This window comes from Silurus aristotelis, assembly GCF_946808225.1.
Source record: "Silurus aristotelis genome assembly, chromosome: 21".
Classification (NCBI taxonomy): domain Eukaryota; kingdom Metazoa; phylum Chordata; class Actinopteri; order Siluriformes; family Siluridae; genus Silurus; species Silurus aristotelis.
The window spans coordinates 8,760,131-8,784,061 of NC_139594.1; the positions used below are offsets into that span (position 1 = coordinate 8,760,131).

The following is a 23,931-nucleotide window of genomic DNA, read 5'->3' on the forward strand; positions in this document are numbered from 1 at the left end:
TGTGTACATTAAATAATAATGTACAGGCCCTCTGGCCTGCTGAAAGGTTGTACAATTAAATATGTTCTTTCATAAAAACAAAGTGCATTCAGAACAAGTGCAACTGCTTAAAGATACAATACAACAATATCACTGGGAAACTTCCTGCTTTTTCAAAAACCTCCACCACAGACGGAGTGCGCATGCTCGGAGGGGTTTTGCTTTTCTGTGCCGCGTTCCTCTCATATTCAGTATAGCGATCGGGATGTTTGGATTTCAAATTAAACCCGACGTGGAGAAAGTTTTTGCAGACGCACCCCATCTTGAAATTTCGGCATTATATGTTTTGCAAATCGCTATCCGTGGGTCTTTCTCAGATATACTGAAATACGTCCACACTACAGACATGTTGTTTTAGACATGCACGTGCAGGCAGCGGTTTCTGTTTGCGTCATCACAACAAACTGTTTCGGCCGTGTTTTTTCGGTGATCAAAGTCTTTCGACCGAAAAACGAAAATGCACCTTTGGGCCATTTTCGCCCGAAAATTTTCGGTGGCCGAATATTCGGTGCATCCCTAATATATAATATAATATAATATTATATAATATATATATATACATACATACAGTGGAACCGGTTATGTCGATGTCCGAGGGGGTCGCCAAAAAGCATCGAGGTAACCGATGATCGAGATAAACGAAAATCAAAATGGCGGCAGTATATTAACGTGCTTGAAATTTCTTTATGTACATGATGTGCGTTAATAAATGAGAACAGTGAAAACGTGATTTTGGAGGGTTTTTTTTTACACAACAGCGTTACCGCGATTTGTTTGATGAAGGCATGTTATAAAAATACATACAGTACATGTTTATCTGTCAGGAATCCACCTGCCACGCCCCCTTCAGCCCACTTCAGCGTGTCAGGTGTTTTCTCGGCCGCTTTCTCTGAAGCTCCCGGCTTTAATCACGCACATATGGTGCTCGTTTATCATCATCACCAGCTCCTATTTAAACTTCCACACTCTCACTGTCCGTTATTGTTGGTATATGTTAGTTCACGGCGGTTGTTGTTATCGCTCATGCGTATCCCGGTACGTGTCTTCCCACCGGCACTCTCTCAACGGCTGCGCTTTTCTTCCCAAAGCGCACCGCGGATCCCCCCCCCGATCCTGCCGGTGTTCATTCTATGCTTTTGCTCATCCCACGTTCCGCGCCGCCAAGCGCGGCCTCGCCTCCCGTTCATCGCATAACATTTAACAACAAAAGGCATATGTGCACTAACTAACAGCAGAGATTCACCAGTATACAATACAACACCTGTAGCAGCTGTAAGGGTTGATTTTTCCGCCACTTCCGCGAGTTCTTCTGCGGCTGCACCGAGATAACCGACGTTAAATGGCAAATCCATCCCCTAACCCTAACCCCCCCTTGTGCTCGAGATATCAGGGTTCGGCGACATAAAAAACCATAACCGATAAAAAATGCTTAGAAAAAGCGAGAATTTGGCGGTTCCACTTCAAAAACGTCGACTTAATAGGGTTGGCGAGATAACCGGATTCCACTGTGTGTGTGTGTGTGTGTGTGTGTGTGTGTGTGTGTGTGTGTGTACATATAAAATAAAAACAATATCTTAAACTGAACGTTTATGTAGAGTGAAGTCTATAATTCGGTTGATTTTGTTCATTTCTCTTGGCAAAATGTGTTTAACTCCCCAAGCTCATGCGGCTGCAGTTGGTCTCGTAATTTCAAAATCCTCCGTAAATCTTGAGATACAAGTTAGGAAATTGTCTAGGCCATGCAAGGCCTTATTCAGTTATTATGCTTGTATGTTTGGGGTCGTTGTCTAGTTAATACGTCGGTGTTCTTCTCAGATTCAGTTTCTTGACCAGTCAGATTAAATACTCTTTTACTATGATGTTTTAAAGAGACTATTACCTTCATTCTTACGTTCCTTATCGTTAGTTTGAGACAAGGTTGTTGAATCCTGCACGTTGCACCAGTCCAGAGACGATTAGTTACAGTTTTAGGAACTTTCCACTTGCATAATATTGATTCTGACCAGGATCTTTGCTGTAGATCTGTGATATTTTTCCAGTCATATTTTGTTTAACACTGTGTTGTCCTTGAGAAGTTTAGTAAGCTCCTTCCCCTTTGTCATGATTTCAGTTTTTTTTTTTTTTTTTTTTTTTCTTCCCAGACAGCAGAACATGATCAATACATTTCACTTGTATTGAAAAGTAAAAATAAAAGCATGGGATGAAATGAAACCCAACAAAAAAGGATATACATATAAAGTCTATACTTTTATATTACTTCATATTTACAATGAATGATACCTTAACATATAAATTATATTTAAATAAATGTTACAGCAGCTTTCAACAGCTTTCTGCATTTTCCTCGGCTCTTATCAGTACACAGAACAGAAATGGAGCTTGTTGTCATGGAGCTCACAATGGCTCTTCCAGCAGACACCTATGAAAACACGGACTAACAAACAGAACCAGAGCTGGGTGCATGCCAGACTTGCACTTTAAAACAACTGTAGTGTGTAGACTGCAGCAGCAAATAGTGTTTTGAGTTATTTTCCCTAAAGATCTGCACCAATCCATCGACTTTTGGCTACGCTGTTCGAAATTGCAAAAGCAGTTGCAATTCCAAATAACTCATTGTATTGGGTGGAGAAACCTTGGAGAATTTAGAATTGCTTTCTCAGGCATTCAGTATTTTTTTGCTCACAGCCATTTTTGTTTATAGTCTAAAGCTATGAGTTTGAGAATAGTGCTCTACATTCTTACTTATAAATTCACAGATTTTAAAAGGAAATAGGATTTTTAAATACCTGTTATTAAAAGTTTTTTATATACCAATTGTCATACACACTTGATGTCCAGTTTAGCCAATCATCCAAACACATGATCATGCAGATTCCAGGCAAGAGAGTCAGTTCAATTTCACAGTAGATCAGTGGATCAGAACAGGAAAAATGTGACTTTGGCCAATCTGAACTTAAAAATAAATACATACAATTCAAACTCAACATTCAAGTTTGTGCTTTCTGAGATGCTTTTCTGTTCAGTGTGGTTGTAATAAGTGGATATTTAAAAAAGAAAAATTGGAGGCACCTTTTGGTCTGGTGAACTACATTGAAAGAAAATTCCTGGACAAAAGACAAGGCATATAATTCCATCCCACATCCAAATCGGACATTACTAATAACTTATTATTTACATGCTTATGATTTCATGCTTCAATCACTTTCTGAATTCTTTAGAAATGATTCAGGACAACAGATGTGTGCAAGCTCATTTTATTTGCTGAAATCTACTTGCAGGAAGCTTCACATTTTTACGTCACAGTGCCTTTAAATTATTTATCAAATTGTCTTTCTTGCAGGGTTAAATTTCTTGATTTACAGGACCAGATGCTGCATTGGTCACAAAGGAAGCTTTCTAGCAGTGCTATTTCAGGGATTGCTCTTTGGTTTCTGAGCAGTAGATCTTGTGTAAAATCAAACTGAATATCGTATTTATATTGCTACGTATTTATGCTATAATGACAGGGCTTCAGAGTACTAACAAAAACACCAGCTTTGTACCGCATGCATGTGTGTGACTAATGACTGTAAGAGAAATGTTTTCTTTAACTCGCTGGCTGTATTTTGCCATATAACTATAGATACTTTAAATAGTAATCCACCAGAACTACATGGCATAGATCATTGCTTTATTTTCTGCAAGCGAATGGATGTTTGTATAGGCAAAATGAAGCTGCCATCATTTACCTCTTAAAAATACTCAATCTATGTTCCGTTTGTTCATTTATTTCGTCAAACATCAGCTTGTAGCTATTAAATCAACTTGGTACACACTGCATGTATAAGGGTCATATTAATAATTATTAATAATAAATAACTAATTGTTAAAGACTGAAAAAAATATATAATAATTTATCCAAATTAAAAACTGATCGAAATCTTTTTCAACACCCCAAACTTTAACACTTCATTTAATTAGCTGCTTTAAAAAAAATAAAAAAAAGAACACTTTTAAACATTTAAAAAACAACATTGTGATACAATTTGTATTACAACATTTGTAACAATATGACAATGTTGTACTAAAAGGGGAAAAAATTACATTACGTAGCTAAAACAATCACCATTTTAAATGAGCACCCGTCGAACCAAATCTTTAATGAGCTCTCTTTGTGCACATGGACATTGTCAGGCAGGAGCAGGTTTGGGTCAAGATATTTAAACAATTGTGTACCAACTGTCTGGGAACATTTTGGGAAGGAGTCGCATTCGGCTAAAAAAATAAAATCAGGTGTCCCAACACTTTTGTATGTTGTATATTGTATATTGTATGTTCAGTCATTACTTGGTTTTTAAGTGCCAATCCATTATGATAAACAGAGAACATGTCAGCAGCAGTAAAAACACCATATAATATCCCTGAAAGATTTTTCCTGACAGCTCGCATGATCTTGCTGCAGCTTTTTTATGTGATTTTATAGAATAGAAATAGAATAAATATGTATAAATGCTTTTTCGTTTCATGCTCTATTCCTTTCTTTGTTCCACCAGGTGCACATTTCGTTTTCCAAGCACAGTGATAAAGATTCAATTTACTGCACTGTACCACAAGAAGACGCTGAAGGAGGAGGCACCCATGTCCCCAGTGAGACCCCTGTACCCACAGATCTCGCCACTAAAAATCACCATTCCTGAAAACGACTTCAGAAGCATGATGAGTCCCCTGCCTTCACCCACAGGAACTATCAGGTAAAGATAAAATATTAAGCAGAGTGAAGCAGTACATGTTCACATAAAACCTCTCATCTTTAATTTTCCTTAAGTGAAGGCAAAGCCAAACCTCAAGCTGCATGCGAGTAACGTTTACCAAATGCACAATTAAGTCAGAGGACTGATGCTGTTACATGGTTTGAGCATGCTTTAGGAAAGTCTGGAACACAGCCAGATATCGGCACGTCTTTGTAGGTTTTACCGAAGCTAATTTTCTTTTGTCTAGGCAACTTTGTAATTTTGGCTGTTTTTCCGACAAAGATCATATTATGTAAGATTCAGTTTAACCCAGACCAGAGGTAAATATACTGTCTAAAGTCTAAATCCTTGCTGGTCTTTTTTCTCAAAGTTTTTTTTTTTTTTTTTTTTTATGTCAAAGCATGGTGCATTATTTCTGCTTATGTACAGAAAATCATGTACGCACTTTGTAAAGATGGATTAAAATTGGCATAAAATGAAGTAGTGTGGTCATTTATCCCAACAGAATGCCACAAGTGACTATTGCCTCAGGATTTAGGATGAAGCTGAATTTACCGCTCTTTAAAATGTGAAGTAGATTATGTTATTAACGTTTTGCTGGCCTCTCAGGAGTCAGGTCATGTAAAGATCATTTTACCAAGGGAAGAGATTTGCCATTTGAATGCAAAACGTGGAGGCAAAGAACCACCCGACACAAAGCATTACAGTAGTGTAACGCGCACTTGGCCATGGGTGGTCCCGCATTATACCACGGCCGCTTGTTAAAACTTTTAGTGCTGTTTGCAGTGCAAAGTTTGACTAAAAAGAATCAAAACAACAGTTAGTTGTTTTGATATGCAGGTTGTTCTGTAGCTCTGGAACTCTGCCTTCTCTAAATCAAATAAAGTATTGTGATCTGTGCCACATCTGCTGTTTTATCCTGTATGCAACCGTGACTGTATTTTACGGTTATGGTTACAGTTGTTCACAGGCAGCACATACATTTTAAATGAGTGATTAATCTGACCAGTTTCTTCCAACCAATCAGAATTGAGTATTCTACAGATTATTGTGTTATTGCCATTAATCTGAGATTTATAGGGGAAACTGAAAACGTGTAATTGTGTGTAACGTGCTTTCGAGTGAAGGAATAATCCAGTCAAAGAGTTCATCTTAATTGTGTATTTTGTAGCAGGCTAATTTACAAAGGCCAGAGTTTACTGTCAATAATACAGTAACACATTATTAAAAGATTACACAGTACACAGGCAGAGTTTTATTATATATATATATATATATATATATATATATATATATATATATATATATATATATATATATATATATATATATATATATATAACCTATACACAACAATGAAAATTTTTGCATTCAAAGTGTTCGTGAATCAGTTTTGGATTTTATTTTTCCTTCAATCTGAGAGTCTGACTTGAGGGCTGTTTTTCCTAGTTGTTCGGCTTCATTTTGCTCAGCAGGGAATGTATTTTGGTTTTTCCAAACACATTCCCAGTGTTTCATTCAGCCTGTTCATGCAGAAGGGAAGTCTGCCCCCGGCGGCCCCTCCGCCTCCCTGCACCGCGTGTGACCGTGACTGCAAGCTGCGCGTGTGTTTGCGCGTGTGCGCGTTCCATATATGGCGTGTGCAGAGCTCCGAGTGTTCTGATTGGTGGACCAGCAAATGTTGTGGGGTTTTTTTTCTCTCTCTCTCTCTTCTTCAACGACGGATAGTTTCCTTTTTCCGAGGGCTCCTAGTAGCCTCCCCCAGCCTCCCTTTCTCGGTCAACCCCTACACCCAAAACAAACAGCGTGCATGCTCACCACTACGCTTCCTGCTTTCTTGTCAACCCTCCTCTAGCTAGAGCAAAGAGGGTTTTTTTTTTTGTCAGCGAGTCTGACAAGTTTTCCACTGCTGAGTATGTGTTTTTGTTAGTGTGTCTTTTTTTTGCATCAGATGAGCCAGTCAGGTTTGGAGATTAACAGATAGAAGGCAGATGGGATACATTTTAACCCCACTATCTGCTGGATAAAAACAGCTGATGTATTAAAAATCTGGAATTCCACACACTTGGAAGCCGTGAACTTTATTGTTGGATTTTTATTTATTTGTTATTTCATTTTGTATTTATTTTGATTTGGGAATTAAATGTAACTTGCGGATCATCGTTTGTGGAACGGAGCACAGTTTTGTTTAGAAGTGTCCTGTTCACTGAGTTAATTATTAAGCCATAAAAGAGGTTTCCTTTGTAAATCATTGAATAAGAGAAACTTTTGGAAGGTGTTGAACCTTACCTCTTTTTTACTCACTTGAATAACCTGTGTGCAGCATCATTGATTTTATTATAAGCTTCACACCACTATTAAAAACACCAACTGGTCGAAAAGCTCAAAACTGTGGACAGTGAAGAAGAATGATGATTTGTCTTTTTGACCATGCACTTTTTCCCCCTCGTCCTAAATCTGACTGGACTGTAATTTCATGTAGTTATTTTGGGGAGTTTATTTTTGTAAGACATGTATTGAACAATTCAGGAAGGAGTCTTGCGTTCCTGTGCTTTAAAACATTGTCCTTTGAGTCTTCAGGCTAAGAATTAACATTTTTTGGGTTCTCAGTAAAATGACACACTGCTATTTTTGAGAGAGGGGGGGGGGGAGAGAGAGAGAGAGAAAGAGGGAGAGAGAAAGAGAGAGAGAGCGCTGTTGAAAACATTTCGGTAATGTAAGTGAAAACAAGGATCTACTTGTAACCCAAGTGGCTACATTCAGGAGCACTTTTTGCCGCATTGCACTGTGGACTGAGAAAACAGAAAAATTAGAAAACGAGGTATTTTCAGTCATGTGATGCAGTCATGTGACCTATGATTGTTTAAGTTGTGTACAATGTTCAGATCGAATTTGTTCGACCGATCATGCACTCGCGACTGCAGCAGTTCAAGGAGACGGAAAGTAAACGCCTCCCGGAATGCGTCATACAATTTGTTTTATAGTTTTGTAGTGTTTTAGGTTTAAAATACATGAGCAGGTTTATGCCATGTGTCCTCCAAATCCAAAGCATAATCAACAAAAACGTTAAACACTAAACATATGGCTGTGTCGACTTTGTGGTGCATCTTCGCTTAAAGTAGTCTGTCTGCGTTTGGTTTCTCCCTTTGGAAATATTTAGACAGAAATGGTAATGGATTAAATAATCCACCTCATCAACAAGGGGGCTGAGGGCTAAGAAGAAATCAGGCTTAACATTTCAAGTATTGTTTTTATGCCCAATCATTGGTGGCGCTGCTGTGGCTTGGTTGTACAGAAGTTCTAGCTGGCCAGTAATTCCAGTCTTTCCTGGCTGATGTGAAGGAACAAAAAAAATGCATAAATCACTTTTAATAATGATGTAGTGGCTACATATTGCAGCCTCTTTAGTGACTGTTTACGGCTTATGCCAAATGGTGGGCATACTGTTCAGATTTTTGAGGACCTCATTATATTGCACATGTGGCACTCTTATATTTTATGTTCCAACATATTAGTTTTGACAGGATAGATTCTGGTCATACATACTGTATTTTTCGGACTGAGCGTTCTGTATCTGCTGTAAAGGGGTGCTTTTTGTTGCCCAGAACGCGTTCACGGGATGTTGTTGCATTTTTATTGGGTCCAGTTGTTTATGAAAGGACTGCTTTAAGCCTGGACTTCAACCCCACACGCTGACTGTGCCCTCTTCCGCCAGACAAAGGCTTTCTTCCTTACCAAGCTCTCTTCTCTCCTCCCACATCAAGGCAGGAGAACAACAACAACTCTGACCCTACACTGCTTCTTCTGGCAGCCTGCTACACTCAGAACACAAGGCAGCAGTAAAAATAACGTTGTGTGTGTTAGGGGAGGGTAGAGGGGTGGTGCATGCCCTGGTGTCTAATTTAACAACGATGTAACAGAATCTGTCAAACAAATAGGAGATGATGTGACTTAATAGCACAGAGACGCTCACAGGAAGGGCAGGGCCGCACCAACGTCTCTGGATATATCATAAGGGGGAGTATTCCTCTGAGGCGTAAACACTACATACATATACACTAACACACATAAGACAGTTTGGTAATTCTGCGATAAATCAGTTGACTGTAAACAATAGCTGAAGGTAGAATCTAGTAGGGTGTGTGCAAACTTCTCTGTACTCCAGAGCCTAGATGAAAATCACAAGCACTTGGAGAATGTTGTTCCAGGAAACCACATTTGTTTATAGTGTCGATTTTGAAAGGATTAGAGCCATCTGCTGGACGTTTGCATGTTTTTTTTTGTTTTTATTTAGTGGCAACAGAAAAGGTGTGTGTGTGTGTGTGTGTGTGTGTGTGTGTGTGTGTGTGTGTGTGTGTGTGTGTGTGTGTGTGTGTGTGTGTGTGTGTGTGTGTGTGTGTGTGTGTGTGTGTGTGTGTGTGTGTGTGTGTGTGTGTGTGTGTGCGCGCGCGCGCGCGCGCGCGCGCGCAATGAGGTGCTACTTTAAGTATAATACAAAAATAAATTTTTATTTTAAATGTCAATTGTGTATATACGTTTAAAAGACATCACTGGTTTTCTAAGCTTACTCTGACTGTTTACATTTGTTATTTGGAAGATGCCATTATTCAGAGTGACAAAGTAATTTCTATTTATTTTTTATTACAACTAAGCAGTTAAGGGTTAAGGGCCTTGCTCATTGGCCCAGCAGTGAACACGCTACCTTCTGATTTACTCCATTTGGGGGGCAGTCAAGGCTAACAACACCTTCTCTTCAGGCCAGCTTAATCAGAATCACTTTACTTAAACATTTTAAGTGTTTTTGTCCACGAATACATATATATATATATATATATATATATATATATATATATATATATATATATATATATATATATATATACACAATTATTTTCAGTAGTCTATTTTCCATTTCATAGCGCTTCTTTTTGGTGCGGTCCGTTTACTTTGGAGTTTTTATCCAGTCAGATTTTAGGCATCACATCACGTGGGTCAGGGTCAAAATCTGCCATGAGGTCCTCAGAAATGAACACTACAAGCGCTCGCAGTGTGCAGCTCATGCTGGCTGAAGGCTGTTGCTTTAACCAATGCTTTGCCACTCCAAGGCCATATAGCAGGCATCCAATAATGTCACCAATTTCACGTTCTTTGATTGGATGGTCCGAAAGCGCACTAGTCCGAGCTTGCAAATTGGCACAAGCTCAAATATATTTATGTGGATTTGATAGCTTGTTTCCATTTCACAATTGTTGACCGATTCATTTGACAGTGAATTTTGTTGCAGATAACAAGGAAATTTACAAGACTTTACAAGTAAAGCTGGACATAATGAGGAATGGTCATTTAAAGACAGAATTTGCACAAAACACTGTGGCTGTGCAACTAGGCTGCAGTGAAAGGAGACTTGTTTTATTGTTTTTTATTTGGGACGCAGCGCTCTTTTATACTGCATTTCTGTATTATATTGATGGTTACCATAGCCGTGGTGTCATTACAATGTCATTAAGAGGTGGATTGATTAAGGTAGGACACCACTGAAGGCCTGGCTGTGAAAAGCATGGCCCACCATTGCTTTTATCCAGTCTGAACGTTCTCTTCTAATCGCTTTCTCATTCACCAACATGCACTGAGGTGTTTTGTTGTAATCTTCCGTCTTGTCATCTTTTAGCTCTGTCTTCTTCTTCTTTCGGCTGCTCCCATTAGGGGTCGCCACAGCGGATCATCCGTCTCCATACCACCCTGTCCTCTATATCTGCCTCTTTTACACCAACTACCTGCATGTCTTCCCTCACCACATCCATGAACCTCCTCCTTGGCCTTCCTCTTTTCCTCCTACCTGGTGGCTCCATCTTCAGCATTTTTCTACCAATATAATTCATGTCCCTTCTCTGCACATGTCCAAACCATCTCAATCTCGCCTCCCTCACCTTGTCACCAAAACATCCTACATGCGCTGTCCCTCTAATAAACTCATTTCTAATCTTGTCCATCCTCGTCACTCCCAACGAAAACCTCAACATCTTCAGCTCTGCTACCTCCAGCTCCACCTCCTGTCTTTTACTCAATGCCACTGTCTCTAATCCATACAACATCGCAGGTCTCACCACAGTCCTATAAACTTTCCCTTTCATTCTTGCAGATACCCTACTATTACAAATCACTCCTGTCACTCTTCTCCACCCACTCCACCCTGCCTGCACTCTTTTCTTTACTTCCCTAACACACTCTCCATTACTTTGCACTGTTGACCCCAGGTACCTGAACTCCTCCACCTTCTCCACCTCTTCTCCCTGCAACCGCATCACTCCACTGCCCTCCCTCTCATTCACACACATGTACTCTGTCTTACTCCTACTGACTTTCATTCCCCTTCTCTCCAGCGCATATCTCCACCTCTCCAGGCTCTTCTCAACCTGCTCTCTACTCTCACCACAAATCACAATATCATCTGCAAACATCATAGTCCAGGGAGACTCTTGTCTGACCTCGTCCGTCAACCTGTCCAACACCACTGCAAACAGGAAAGGGCTCAAGGCCGATCCTTGATGCAGTCCAACCTTCACCCTGAACCAGTCTGTCGTACCTACTGCACACTTTACTGCCGTCACACTGTCCTCATACATGTCCTGCACCACTCTCACATACTTCTCTGACACACCTGACTTCCTCATACAATACCACAACTCCTCTCTCGGCACCCTGTCGTACGCTTTCTCTAAATCCACAAATACACAATGCAGCTCCTTCTGTCCTTCTCTATACTTCTCCATCAACATCCTCAAAGCAAATAAGGCATCTGTGGTGCTCTTCCTCGGCATGAAACCATACTGTTGCTCACAGATGGTCACCTCTTCTCTCAGCCTGGCTTCCACTACTCTTTCCCATAACTTCATGGTGTGACTGATCAACTTAATTCCCCTGTAGTTACTGCAGGTCTGCACATCTCCCTTATGCTTAAAGATCGGTACCAGCACACTCCTTCTCCATTCTTCAGGCATCCTCTCCCCTTCCAGAATCCTGTTAAACAATCTGGTTAAAAACTCCACTGCCATCTCTCCTAAACATCTCCACGCTTCTACCGGTATGTCATCTGGTCCAACCGACTTTCCATTCTTCATCCTCTTAATCGCTGCTCTCACTTCCTCCTTACTAATCCTATCTACATCCTGCTTCACCAACTCCACATCCTCCAACCTTCTCTCTCTCTGATTTTCCTCATTCATCAGCTGCTCAAAATACTCCCTCCATCTTCTCAACACACTCTCCTCACTAGTCAACACATTTCCCTCTCCATCCTTTATTGCTCTAACTTGCAGTACATCCTTCCCAGCTCGGTCCCTCTGCTTGGCCAATCGGTATAAATCCTTTTCTCCTTCCTTAGTGTCCAACCTCTTATACAGTTCCTCATATGCCTTTTCCTTGGCTTTCGCCACATCCCTTTTAACCTGCTGCCGCATCTCCTTGTACTCCTGCCTACTTTTCTCATCACTCTGTCGATCCCACTTCTGTTTTGCCAATCTCTTTCCCCTAATGCTCTCCTGCACTTCCTCATTCCACCACCACGTCTCCTTGTCTTGCTTTCTATTTCCAGATGTCACACCAAGTACTTTTCTAGCTGCCTCCCTCATCACTCCTGTAGTAGTTGCCCAATCATCCGGCACCTCTTCACCACCACCAAGCCCCTGTCTGACCTCTTCCCTGAACCTCACACTACACTCTTCCTCCTTCAGTTTCCACCATCTTATTCTTCTTTCAAACCTTACTTTCCTCCTCTTCTTCTTCGCCTCCAAAACCATCCTACAGACCACCATCCGATGCTGTCTAGCTACACTGTCCCCCGCCAACACCTTACAGTCTCCAATCTCCTTCAGGTTGCATCTCCTACACAGAAGATAATCCACCTGTGTGCACCTTCCTCCACTCTTATACGTCACCCTATGATCCTCCTTCTTCTTAAAATACGTGTTCACCACTGCCATTTCCATCCTTTTAGCAAAATCTACCACCATCTGCCCTTCCACATTCCTCTCCTTAAAACCATACCTACCCATCACCTCCTCATCACCTCTGTTCCCTTCACCTACATGCCCATTAAAGTCTGCCCCAATCACCAATCGTTCTTTCCTAGGTACACCGTTCTACCACTTCATCTAATTCACTCCAGAATCTTTCTTTCTCCTCCATCTCACAGCCAACTTGTGGAGCATAGGCACTGATGACATTTATCATCATCCCTTCAACTTCCACCTTCACGATCATCACCCTATCAGAAACTCTCTTCACCTCCACTACACTCTTACTGTACTCTTCCTTCAGAATCACCCCTACACCATTTCTCTTCCCATCCACACCATGATAAAACAGTTTAAACCCACCTCCAATGTTCCTGGCCTTACTCCCTTTCCACTTGGTCTCCTGAACACACAACACATCTACCTTTCTCCTCTCCATCATATCAGCTATCTCTCTCCCTTTACCCGTCATAGTACCAACATTTAAAGTACCAACCAGAACCTCTACTCTCCTACACTGCTCCTTTTCCTGCCGTCTCTGTAGACGCCTTCCTCCTCTCCTTCTCCTCCTTCGGCCAACAGTAGCCCAATTTCCACCGGTACCCTGTCGGCTAACGATACCTGTGGCGGTCGTTGTTAACCCGGGCCTCGACCGATCCGGTATGAAATTCTCATTTGTGATCCGCATATTTGATTTGGCACGTTTTACGCTGGATGCCTTTCCTAACGCAACCCTCCCCATTTACCCGGGCTTGGGACCGGCACTAAGAGTACACTGGCTTGTGCCCCCCTAATGGCTGGGTTATCTTTTAGCACTGTGAACAAGCTATAAATCTGCTCTGCTGAATTTTTTTGATTATCTTACTTTTGGAATCAATTAATATGTAAACATGGAGTCTCACTAAAAAGCTTCATCATAAGATAGCACAGTAAAGGCTAATTATATATATTTTTTCTTTCTTTTGTTTTTCAGTGTACCTAACTCTTGTCCAGTTAGTCCTCGGGGTGCAGGCTCATCTGGCTACCGCTACGGACGCAACATAACCTCTGACCTGCAGTTGGCGGCCGAGTATGCAGCCAAAGCTGTATCGGAGCATCGCACAGAGGCGTCAGATAGAGACAGCCCCAAGGTCAGTAATCATTTACTTATCTGACATCGTTGGGATAAATAGAGAGCATTTTGAATCCTGATTTATCTAAAAGTGTTTTGACATGTCTAGCTCAGAGATGTCCAGACCTGTTTTTCCTTTTGGCTTTTCCAAGTTCACAGATTTACACATGTAAGCTGTGTTCATTGTTCCTAGTAAGTGGTAATTAGGGAGTTGTATTGTCATGTCTCAGCTTGGGTGGGTGGGGGGTGGGGGGCTTGGGGGGGGGGGGGTATACGTTTCAGGATTAAAATTTCCAACCAGCTAGCTGACTAACATTAGTAACGCTGATTAGCCTCTCAATGCAGTGATTAGTATGGCCTAAGTTAATTAAGTACTGTGTGCACATTAACTGATCTAATTCCAATACTGCATAACAACACATTTATTTAAAAGTAGTGATGGGGAACGTCACACTGTTTTACGGTGTGAGCAGCCATGCTTATTTGACATAACTGGAGATTAAACTGGGAGTTGAGAAGACTATCAGAAGTTGAAATTTCAGGTTCAGGGACTTTTTAGGTGGAGTTCAGTTTTATTGGTGGTTGCAGTGGTCAGGAAGCAGGTGGGAATAATATAGATAATAAAGTTTCTGAGGTAACACTTCTATAGACATCCTTTAAAAGTTTTCCTTCATTGCTGAAAATAAAACTTCTATTGTCCCCACTAATAAAACAACAGACAAAAAAAAAAAGTTTGTCTTGCATGCGTTTTTTCATAGGATGAGTCCAAGCCCCCGTACTCGTACGCACAGCTGATAGTGCAGGCCATATCTTCAGCTCCAGACCGACAGCTGACACTAAGTGGCATCTACGCCCACATAACCAAGAATTACCCCTACTACAGGACTGCGGATAAGGGCTGGCAGGTCAGTTCTGACTCAAACATCAATAAGTGTGTCTCTTGCTCTATCAGTCTTTCATCTCTGACCTGCTCGATTGTGTGCAGAACTCCATCAGGCACAACCTGTCGCTGAACCGCTACTTCATCAAAGTGCCACGCTCCCAGGAGGAGCCTGGAAAAGGGTCATTCTGGCGCGTCGACCCCTCGTCAGAGGCCAAGTTGGTGGAGCAGTCGTTCCGTAAACGCCGTCAGAGAGGAGTCTCCTGCTTCAGGACACCATTCGGCCCTCTTTCCTCAAGGTGAAAAAATGACTCCTAGGGTTTTAACCGTTCAACACACAAAACACTTGTTCAGGTTGCCAGAGCAACTACTCAGAATATCTTCAATAGCAGATATCCTATATATATTTAATATCTTAAAGCATGAAAAGTTAAATTTTCAAAGATTTATTACAGCATCACAAAGAATGTCTGTTCTTAATTTAATAATAAAAAAGAATATTAAAATATTTATGCATAAACTATGCATATATTTTAACAGCAATTATTTCCTGGAACCTGAATGGCTTTTTAATAGCCCACACACACACACACACACACACACACACAGTTCTCATTTCCTTTTTTCCCCTCTTTTCCTGCTGCTCTTTTTTGATTGGCAGAACAAAGTAAGTCTGATCTGTATAAGCTAATTATTCCAATTAAACCATTTCAGGCATTTGGGTGTCATGTCTCTGAAGTATCTATCTATCTATGTCATGCAGAGAATGCTAATCTACATGGGGTGTGTGTGTGTGTGTGTGTGTGTGTGTGTGTGTGAGAGACATGTCAGGATGTGGTTGCTTGCATTCACTGTGTGACCTCTGTTTACACCATACTACATAGAGAGCTGTAGGTCATGCATGGGGCTTTGTTTATGTTTATGCCTGTGTGTACTTGTGATTGATGTGTTGTGCTGCTTTCAGGAGCGCTCCAGCCTCGCCCACTCACTCCGGCCTTCTGTCTCCTCACTCGAGCGGCCTGCAGACTCCTGAGTGTCTGTCTCGAGAGGGTTCCCCAATTTCCCATGAGCATGAGTTCAACACCAAGCTGGCATCTGTGCCCGAGTTCAGATACTCACAGAGTGCCCCAGGTGAGTCTCAGACATCTCGTGTGTTCCATCTTGACATGCCCTGGTGCTCTGTATGGATCATGTCTCTGTGTGTATGCCAGGTTCTCCAGTGAGTGCGCAGCCTGTGATCGTGGCCATGCCTTCTCAGTCTTCGACAGCGGTGGCAAAGCCTGTGGCCTACATGCCAGCCTCCATCCTCACCTCCCAGCAAGTCTCAGGTCAGGCCGTGCACGTGCTCCAACAAGCTCCAGGCGTCACCATGGTGCGCGTTCTCAACGCCACCACCAGCTCTGCCAACGGATACGTCCTGGCCAACGTTGGCTCGATGACCGCCACAGAAAGTTCTGGAGAACACAGAGGTAGCATTTCCAACATGCCCTGTGTTGATTGGTCAACATTAGGATTCTTTCTAAAGCTTTTTTTTTGCTTTTCGTCTCTTTATGAAGGTGCTGTAGAGGAGATGGCAGCACCCACCTCCATCCCTGCAGGTAGTCGAGTGATTCAGTCTGTGGGGAGCCACTTGAGTTCAGCCTCTAGAGGGCAGCAGAGTTACACTGTTCTCCAAGCGACTTCTATGCCTTTGGGGCAGCACCAGCTCCCGGTCCAGACCATCACACAGAACGGCAAACACGCTCTGCCCACCACTACCATCTCGCCCAACGCTTATGGTACACTTATTTTGGATAAGAGTAGATTTCCGCATATTGTATTTAATTAAACCTAACCCTTTATATATATATATATATATATATATATATATATATATATATATATATATATATATATATATATATATATATATAAATAAAAATCGCAATTTACAGTTTTTCTCAGTTGCTTTGGAGCGTTCTCAGATCAGAAATGAAATGATCAAAACTACTTGTTCAACCTCCACATCATTTAGTCATTTGTGTACAAGTGTCTGCTGTTCCCTACATTATCAGTGGGTTTTGTTTATGTTGATCAAAATATATTATTCTGGTTATACCTAAAATATAGGAGAAGGTGGAGGAGTTTAGGTACCTGGGGTCAACGGTGCAAAGTAATGGAGAGTGTGTTAGAGAAGTGAAGAAAAGAGTGCAGGTGGGTGGGTTGGGTGGAAAAGATTGGAAGGGGTGATTTGTGATAGAAGAGTATCTGCAAGAGTGAAAGGGAAATTTAAATAAATAGTTTTAACCCCCAAAACATGTCGGCATCAGTACATTGCACTTGTCATTGAATGCAAAATGGTTAAACCAATTGTCATCTAAAATGTTTAAAATTTAATTTATTTTGTAAATGTGACTTGAATTGATGTATTGTGCAAATGAATCTTAAATTTCACTAATGAAGGAGAGCGTACGGCACCAGATCAACCAATAATCAACTAGTTCTCTGAAACAGGTCAAATGTGAATCTCTTGAACCTTCAATTGGAGTGTATACGTACAGAGCAAAACAAAAAATTATACATTTTGAAAATGAATGAAAAAAAAAAAAAAGAACACTTGTACTGTAAAAATGTGAATCCTGTCAGGTCTCGTGCAATCAATATAAATAAAATTTTGATTTTTGATTTGTGCTGCTGATATTTATAGATTTCAAACAGAAGGAAGTCAAATTTTGTGCATTTTTTAGTCACTGTGATCCAAACCATAGTTTATATCAAGAAATCCTGAAACTGTGCACCATCATACTGACAACAAGACTAAACATTTTGACGATATTCTTTGTGAACAATGACAAAGGGACTTTTTATCTTGATGGGAATTACATGTTCATTGACACAAATACTTACTCTTGATAGATGATCTAAGGATTTTGAAAAAAGTACAGGCTTTTGCAAGAAATCCAATGTTTTGTGCAAATTGTTTTGAGAATGTACTTACTGCTTATCAAATATGAAGGATGATTTCAATAAATGTTCCAAACCAACTGAGAAAAACTGTAATTGCCAAGGGTGGTGCAGGACTTGTATTAGGACTTTTGTGACAGCAGTGAAGGTTGCAGTAAGAAAGACTGGGTGGAGGTGGGAATGCATCAAGGATCGGCTCTGAGCCCTTTACTGCTTGCAGTGGTGATGGACAGGTTAAAGGATGAGGTCAGACAGGAGTCTCCCTGGACTATTATTTTGTGGATGATATTGTGATTTGTGGGTAGAGTAGGGAGCAGGTTGGGAAGAGCCTGGAGAGGTGGAGGTACGCGCTGGAGAGAAGGGGAATGAAAGTCAGTAGGGGTAAGACGGAGTACATGTGTGTGAATGAGAGGGAGGGCAGTGGAGTGGGGTGCAGTTGCAGGGAGAAGAGGTGGAGAAGGTGGAGGAGTTCAGGTACCTGGGGTCAACGGTGCAAAGTAATGGAGAGTGTGTTAGAGAAGTGAAGAAAAGAGTGCAGGTGGGTGGGTTGGGTGGAGAAGATTGGAAGGGGTGATTTGCGATAGAAGAGTATCTGCAAGAGTGAAAGGGAAAGTTTATAGGACGGTGGTGAGACCTGCGATGTTGTATGGTTTAGAGACAGTGGCATTGAGTAAAAGACAGGAGGTGGAGCTGGAGGTAGCAGAGCTGAAGATGTTGAGGTTTTCGTTGGGAGTGATGACGATGGACAGGATGAGAAATGAGTTTATTAGAGTGACAGTGCATGTAGGATGTTTTGGAGACAAGGTGAGGGAGGCGAGATTGAGATGGTTTGGACATGTGCAGAGGAGGGACATGGGGTATATCGGTAGGAGAATGTTGAGGATGGAGCCACCAGGAGGGAGGTGAGGGAAGACATGCAGATAGTTGGTTTAAAGAGGCAGATGTAGAGGACAGAGTAGTATGGAGTCTTGCTGTGGCGACCCCTAACAGAAGCAGCCAAAAAAAGATGAAGATGATGATGATGATGATGATGATCAGGACACCATATGGAACTTTTGCTATTTTTCTAACCGGATGGTTTTAACTGGCGGATGTGTGCATCATGGTGGATTTTGGTGCTTATTTTGAGACTTGCCGCATTAGTAAATCAAATGTTTAGTGATTAAAAGAAATTTTAATCACTATACACAAGTTTTTGGTGGAGTTTTTGTATTTATTTTTTTTTTTATATCTGAGTAAAGAATTGATGTGAATAAATGTGAGTCACGTTGAAGGTTTTAATTTATATTCTCTTATAAAATTGGCAAGTAGAAATGCACGCTGCATTAATCATGCGTTAATAAAATTAGTGCTGTTAAAATGAATTTGCATTAAAATGAATTGTGTGTGTGTGTATGTATATACAGTAATACAGGTAAAGTTTTTTTTTAAACGCCCATGAGAAACGAAAAACCGTGATAAATGATCACCCCAAATTTTTATTTTTTTGTGTTGTTTAAGCCATAAATCATCCTCCCACACACTTTAAACACTTGCAATAATATAGGGAGATGAATCTTGTGTAAATTTGTAGAAATACTGTACACTGTATCACATTTATAGTGAGTACATGTACTGTACAGTAACATTTTTACCTAATTTTATCATTAATAATTATATTTCTATTAATGAATTTAATGAACAGTTTAGATTTTTTTTAAATAATTTTAAATAAAATGCCTGCCTGGTTAAATGATATATATATTTATATTTCATAAAAAATACAATAATTAATACTGTAAAAAAGGATTGCATACGGTGCATGTGTACTGAACTGAAAAGCACTGTACTGAAAAAGCTTTTACAGGTTTTATTGCCCTAAAAATCAGACTGAGAAAATGTCAGACTGTTTAAGACTGGAGCTAAAATTTCTAAGAATTAATATTAATTTTTTTTCCAGTTTGACACAATTTTTATGAAGCTGCAAAATGTTTACACGTAAACAGCAAACTACTCCTGCATCTAAAATCGAGTGAAAAAGCCAAGAAAAGTGGAGAAGGATTAGGTTTTTTGGCAATAGAGTTTAATATTGTTTACCCAGTTTTGAGAGGCAGAATTGGTAATTTTAGTTCTCCCCTTGCAAATAATCAGCAAATCAAATAGCCAAAAAAATAAGAAATCCTTGGAGAGTGCATAAGCCTGAAAACAAAACCGTTTCTAACATAAAAACACAGAAATGAGATGAATCGTCCAAAAAACGTGGCCGGCTACAAAAAAAAATGAATGGATTACTATATATGACTAGTTGAAAACATTTGGCAAGCAGAATTCTTTCTGGTCATTACGTCACAGCATATTTTATTTCTGTCTATTGACTCAGGTTGTGTGTTGTGGGGGTAACTGTAGAAAGAAATTGCTACCTAATATCCAGAATACACACATATGTGGTTTCGTATTCTCACTCGGGTTCAGTTTAAAAAGAGAGAGCCTCTGAATGCTACCAGCCATGCCATCGGTGATACGTGGAAGATGTGATTGCATATTATTGGTAAAAAGAGGACGACTGTAGACTGTTATAGTTGGTTTACGTCCTCTAGGATATAACACTATCATCATTCCTCCTTGTTTTTCAGCACTCACCAACCCTCTTCAGATCCTGGCAGCACAGGCCTCCACCTCACCCCCTGTGCTAGTGAACAGACCCTCCAGCATGGAGATGGAGGAGGCAGGTCCGCAAGAGCCAGAGACCAAACGACCCAAGATTGAGAATGAAGGCATGGTGTCGGTCCCCCAGCCCGTCATTGTGGCGATGACTCCAGAGGCCAGTGACTGAAGGAGGGAGCGAGTGAGTGAAGATGGTTAATGCAAGCCCCCCACCCCCAACTAATAGTGTTCGCACAATGTGCCATTGTTATTGAGGGGAATTTGAATTTGGAATTTTTTTTTTCTTTTATCAAGAACTTAAGATTATTCGTAAGAGAACGAACCTGTGCGTATCAAGGGCAGATAAGAGCTAAACGCATTGTCCTTTAAGCCTTAAAAAAATAAAGCAAACAACAAGACAGTTTTAATCTTTGAAGCGCTTTTTTTTTTTTTTTTTTTTTATAAAAGAGGATTGGGACGGTCCTGTAAAGCTATTGGAGAGGTGAATGCACACACAAAGCAGTGTGCTGTCATGTAGTTCCTCACAAGGTACAGTCAAAAGTAGTATTTACTCTGGGTTGGGGTGGGACCAATAAAAAATGATAATGAAGCAGCTACTTCTGTATGGGAGCACTGGCCTCTCAGAATTGAAGCATTACGTATTAAGCTGATCGGAGGCTCGGTTCTCACGGGTTTCCGTCATCTCCAGGGGAATCTTGGATTTATTTATGATTCTGTGCTATAAGCATGGGTTAGAAACACCATCAGTTCAAATTGGATTGTTATAACTAAACCTTACGCTATTTCACAAAAAAAAAAATTGATCGAACATTTCAAGGTCTGAGGATTTTTTTTTTTTTTTTTTTTTTCTTTTTTCAGCCTTGAACTTTTTAACATGCTCTAAAGTATTTTTCTATGGTGGGCTATTACCTTGCATATTTAGGTGTTGTAAAGAGAAATGTCTAGCACATGTCTTTTCGGGAAGTAACTCTGCAAATGTAAAGCAAACAAACTCAACGAATGTATGTAGCTTTTTTTTTTTTTTTTTTTTTTTTTGTGTGTGTGTGTGTGGGGGGGGGGGGTGGTTTCTCGTTGTTCATGGATCCCTCTCAACTAAATACCTACGATTTCTTTACCCAGAGGAAATAACTCATTTCGAAGTTAAAATCCTTCCGTTCACATTAGGGATAGACATACAGTTGGCCATGTGTTTATTAAATAAAAAATTGAGCCATATACACACAAACTCTGAAAATGCTGGAATATTTCATGATTATGAGGGGCTACTGACCACCAAATATTTTTATTTCTTAAGACCCAAGAATGTAACGATTAATATTCATTATTAATTAGAGCGGCGACATTTCCACTCTTTTCATGACCTTAGGATGATGCTGGGAGGAACCTAATGAATGTTAAACACCTTTTTTAAAACGTTCTCATTTTTTTTTTTTTCTTCTGATTTTCTAAGCAACTCATTTTGCTAAACATGACATTTTTACTACTAAAGTACAAATGCGGTTCTTTGACAATCGCTAACCGAGTGGTGTCAGTTTCCACGTGACCTATAATAAAGAAGCATCTGAAAAGACTTGCAATACATGTAACCTAAGAAAACACTCAAAAAGACCAAATGTATATCCACTTGATTAGTGCCTTGAGCTCTGTAGCAAAAGATACTGCTTCGAACTCTACTACCTGCTGCTTTGGGAGTTAAAACACTGAAGCTTTTTCACTCTTTAAACGACATAACACTGTCCAGACTGACCGAACGATACTAGAAACGTAATCAGGGTTTGGTTAATGCGTTGTGATCAAAACAAACATCAAACATATTTCTTATAATACAGAAATGATCAATTTTAGCGATAAATCAAAATAAGTTCTCTTTCATAAGGGCAATGCGGGGCAGGAGAAGTGTGGAAGGAGGTAAAAAAATTGTCAGGAAATCATTTTTCTATGTAATAAATGTATTGTTTCTGCCTTTTTAATATTTCCTTTAATGCTCCTTTTGATCAGTAAATCTACACCAAATGAGAACAATCACACTGTTCTGTTTTACATTACTCTTTGCATTTATTTCAAATGAGCATTAAGAGCAGTACGGCTTTAAAACCTTGAAGTAATAAAGAAGCACTTGGTTATAGAGTTGAATTTCTCCTTAAATCCACTAAAGGAACGTTTCACTGCCTCTCAAACAGTTTTGCATCCCTTTTTAACAAAATGTTTCTATCAATGATTCTATTGGGGTTTTTTTTTTCCCTGCAGCAACTCATGTTTTTGATTTTGTGTGCTTTTGGTGTTTTATGCATAGTAGCTTATGCAAGTGTTTATACACTAAACATTTATATAATTAAAAAAATAATAATAATAAACTGATGCACGTTTTCTTTTCACTTCTTAGTTTGTAGGACCTTTACTGATTGTATACAAACCCTGTTAGTCCTCGCTCAAATGCAAATGTCTTCAAAAGCCATTATTATAACGCTCCTGTCATTCATTCAGTAGTATTTATCTGATATTTTCATGCAACCTGACACAAAAAAGATTGTTGTAGACGTTGCTTTCTTTGTTATTTCTGAAATATAAAGGACAAAAAAAATCACGCAGCTGAAACAGGGCTACAACAGTGTCATGATTAGCTTTCTAACCGAGTTTATTAAAAAAAGCACATTATGAATAGTCACTGTGTCCGTATAGGGCTGTTTGTTCAAACCGTTTGTCTGAGCACCACCAAACTGTGCTCTGTATATTCTTATAAAGTTTAGAGAATCCTTATTTGGACTGTAAAATGCCTGATAAAAGATATGTAGTTAATGGCTGATGTCTGAAAGGAACTATTTTTTTATATTCATACGTCATTTCTTCAGAAATGTTTCACTCATGCAAAAATTTGAATATATTGTATACCATGGTATTTCCTTTTTTTTTGTAGTTTTTTTTTCTCAAATTCATTCTGATTACAACGAAATCGGTTTTATTGTAATGCATTTTCTCTATGCACATGTTCAACTCTTGTCTATCCTCTTTACTGCCTTGTGGAAAGCGCTAGGAAATGCTGAAATGTGACCACAGCCTATTAAAAGGTTTGAGATATCTAAGGCATCCTGTTCCCTCACTTTTATCTCTCCTTTTTTTTTGTTTTTGTATTATTATTATTTTTCTTCAACACACTTATACAGTACAATGAACATTTTTCTGAAGTCTAAAATAATGCAAAATTGTGTGTGTGTGTAGGATTTGCTTGTCTTTATTCCATATATATCCACTATTTATAGTGGATTACTTACCACATATTATTCTAAAAGTGTAAACCATGAATTACACAAATCTTAGGACTCGAGTATTATCAAGTTGTGTTAATAAAGTGAACTTTGCAAATCAGGGCTCTTTTTTTTTTTTTTTTTTTTTGTATATAACCGGAAAGCAACAGCAACCTTTAGCTTTTAATCTTCCTTCATGTTGCTCTGAAGGTGAACTAAGCAGATAATCATCTAGTGAATTTGTTTTATGAAGAGAAAAGTTGATCATTCTTAGTGACCAGTATGATTAAGCTAAGACCAGTGTGAAACATCTGAAATGATGACTTCGGCC

The 23,931-nt window shown here is 39.8% G+C and overlaps 1 protein-coding gene across 1 annotated transcript in view; it reads left to right on the top strand.

Moving 5' to 3' along the window:
- foxk1 (forkhead box K1) overlaps window positions 1-23,433 on the top strand; it is a 27,733-nt gene extending 4,300 nt beyond the window's left edge. Inside the window, exons 2-9 of the mRNA XM_083524450.1 lie at window positions 4,572-4,769; window positions 13,755-13,911; window positions 14,651-14,797; window positions 14,878-15,071; window positions 15,737-15,903; window positions 15,984-16,241; window positions 16,329-16,550; window positions 20,328-23,433. Of these exons, the coding sequence (XP_083380576.1) occupies window positions 4,572-4,769; window positions 13,755-13,911; window positions 14,651-14,797; window positions 14,878-15,071; window positions 15,737-15,903; window positions 15,984-16,241; window positions 16,329-16,550; window positions 20,328-20,527 (1,543 nt within the window). The 3' untranslated portion in view covers window positions 20,528-23,433. The remainder of the gene's footprint in view (window positions 1-4,571; window positions 4,770-13,754; window positions 13,912-14,650; window positions 14,798-14,877; window positions 15,072-15,736; window positions 15,904-15,983; window positions 16,242-16,328; window positions 16,551-20,327) is intronic.
- The last annotated feature ends 498 nt before the right edge of the window (window positions 23,434-23,931 follow it).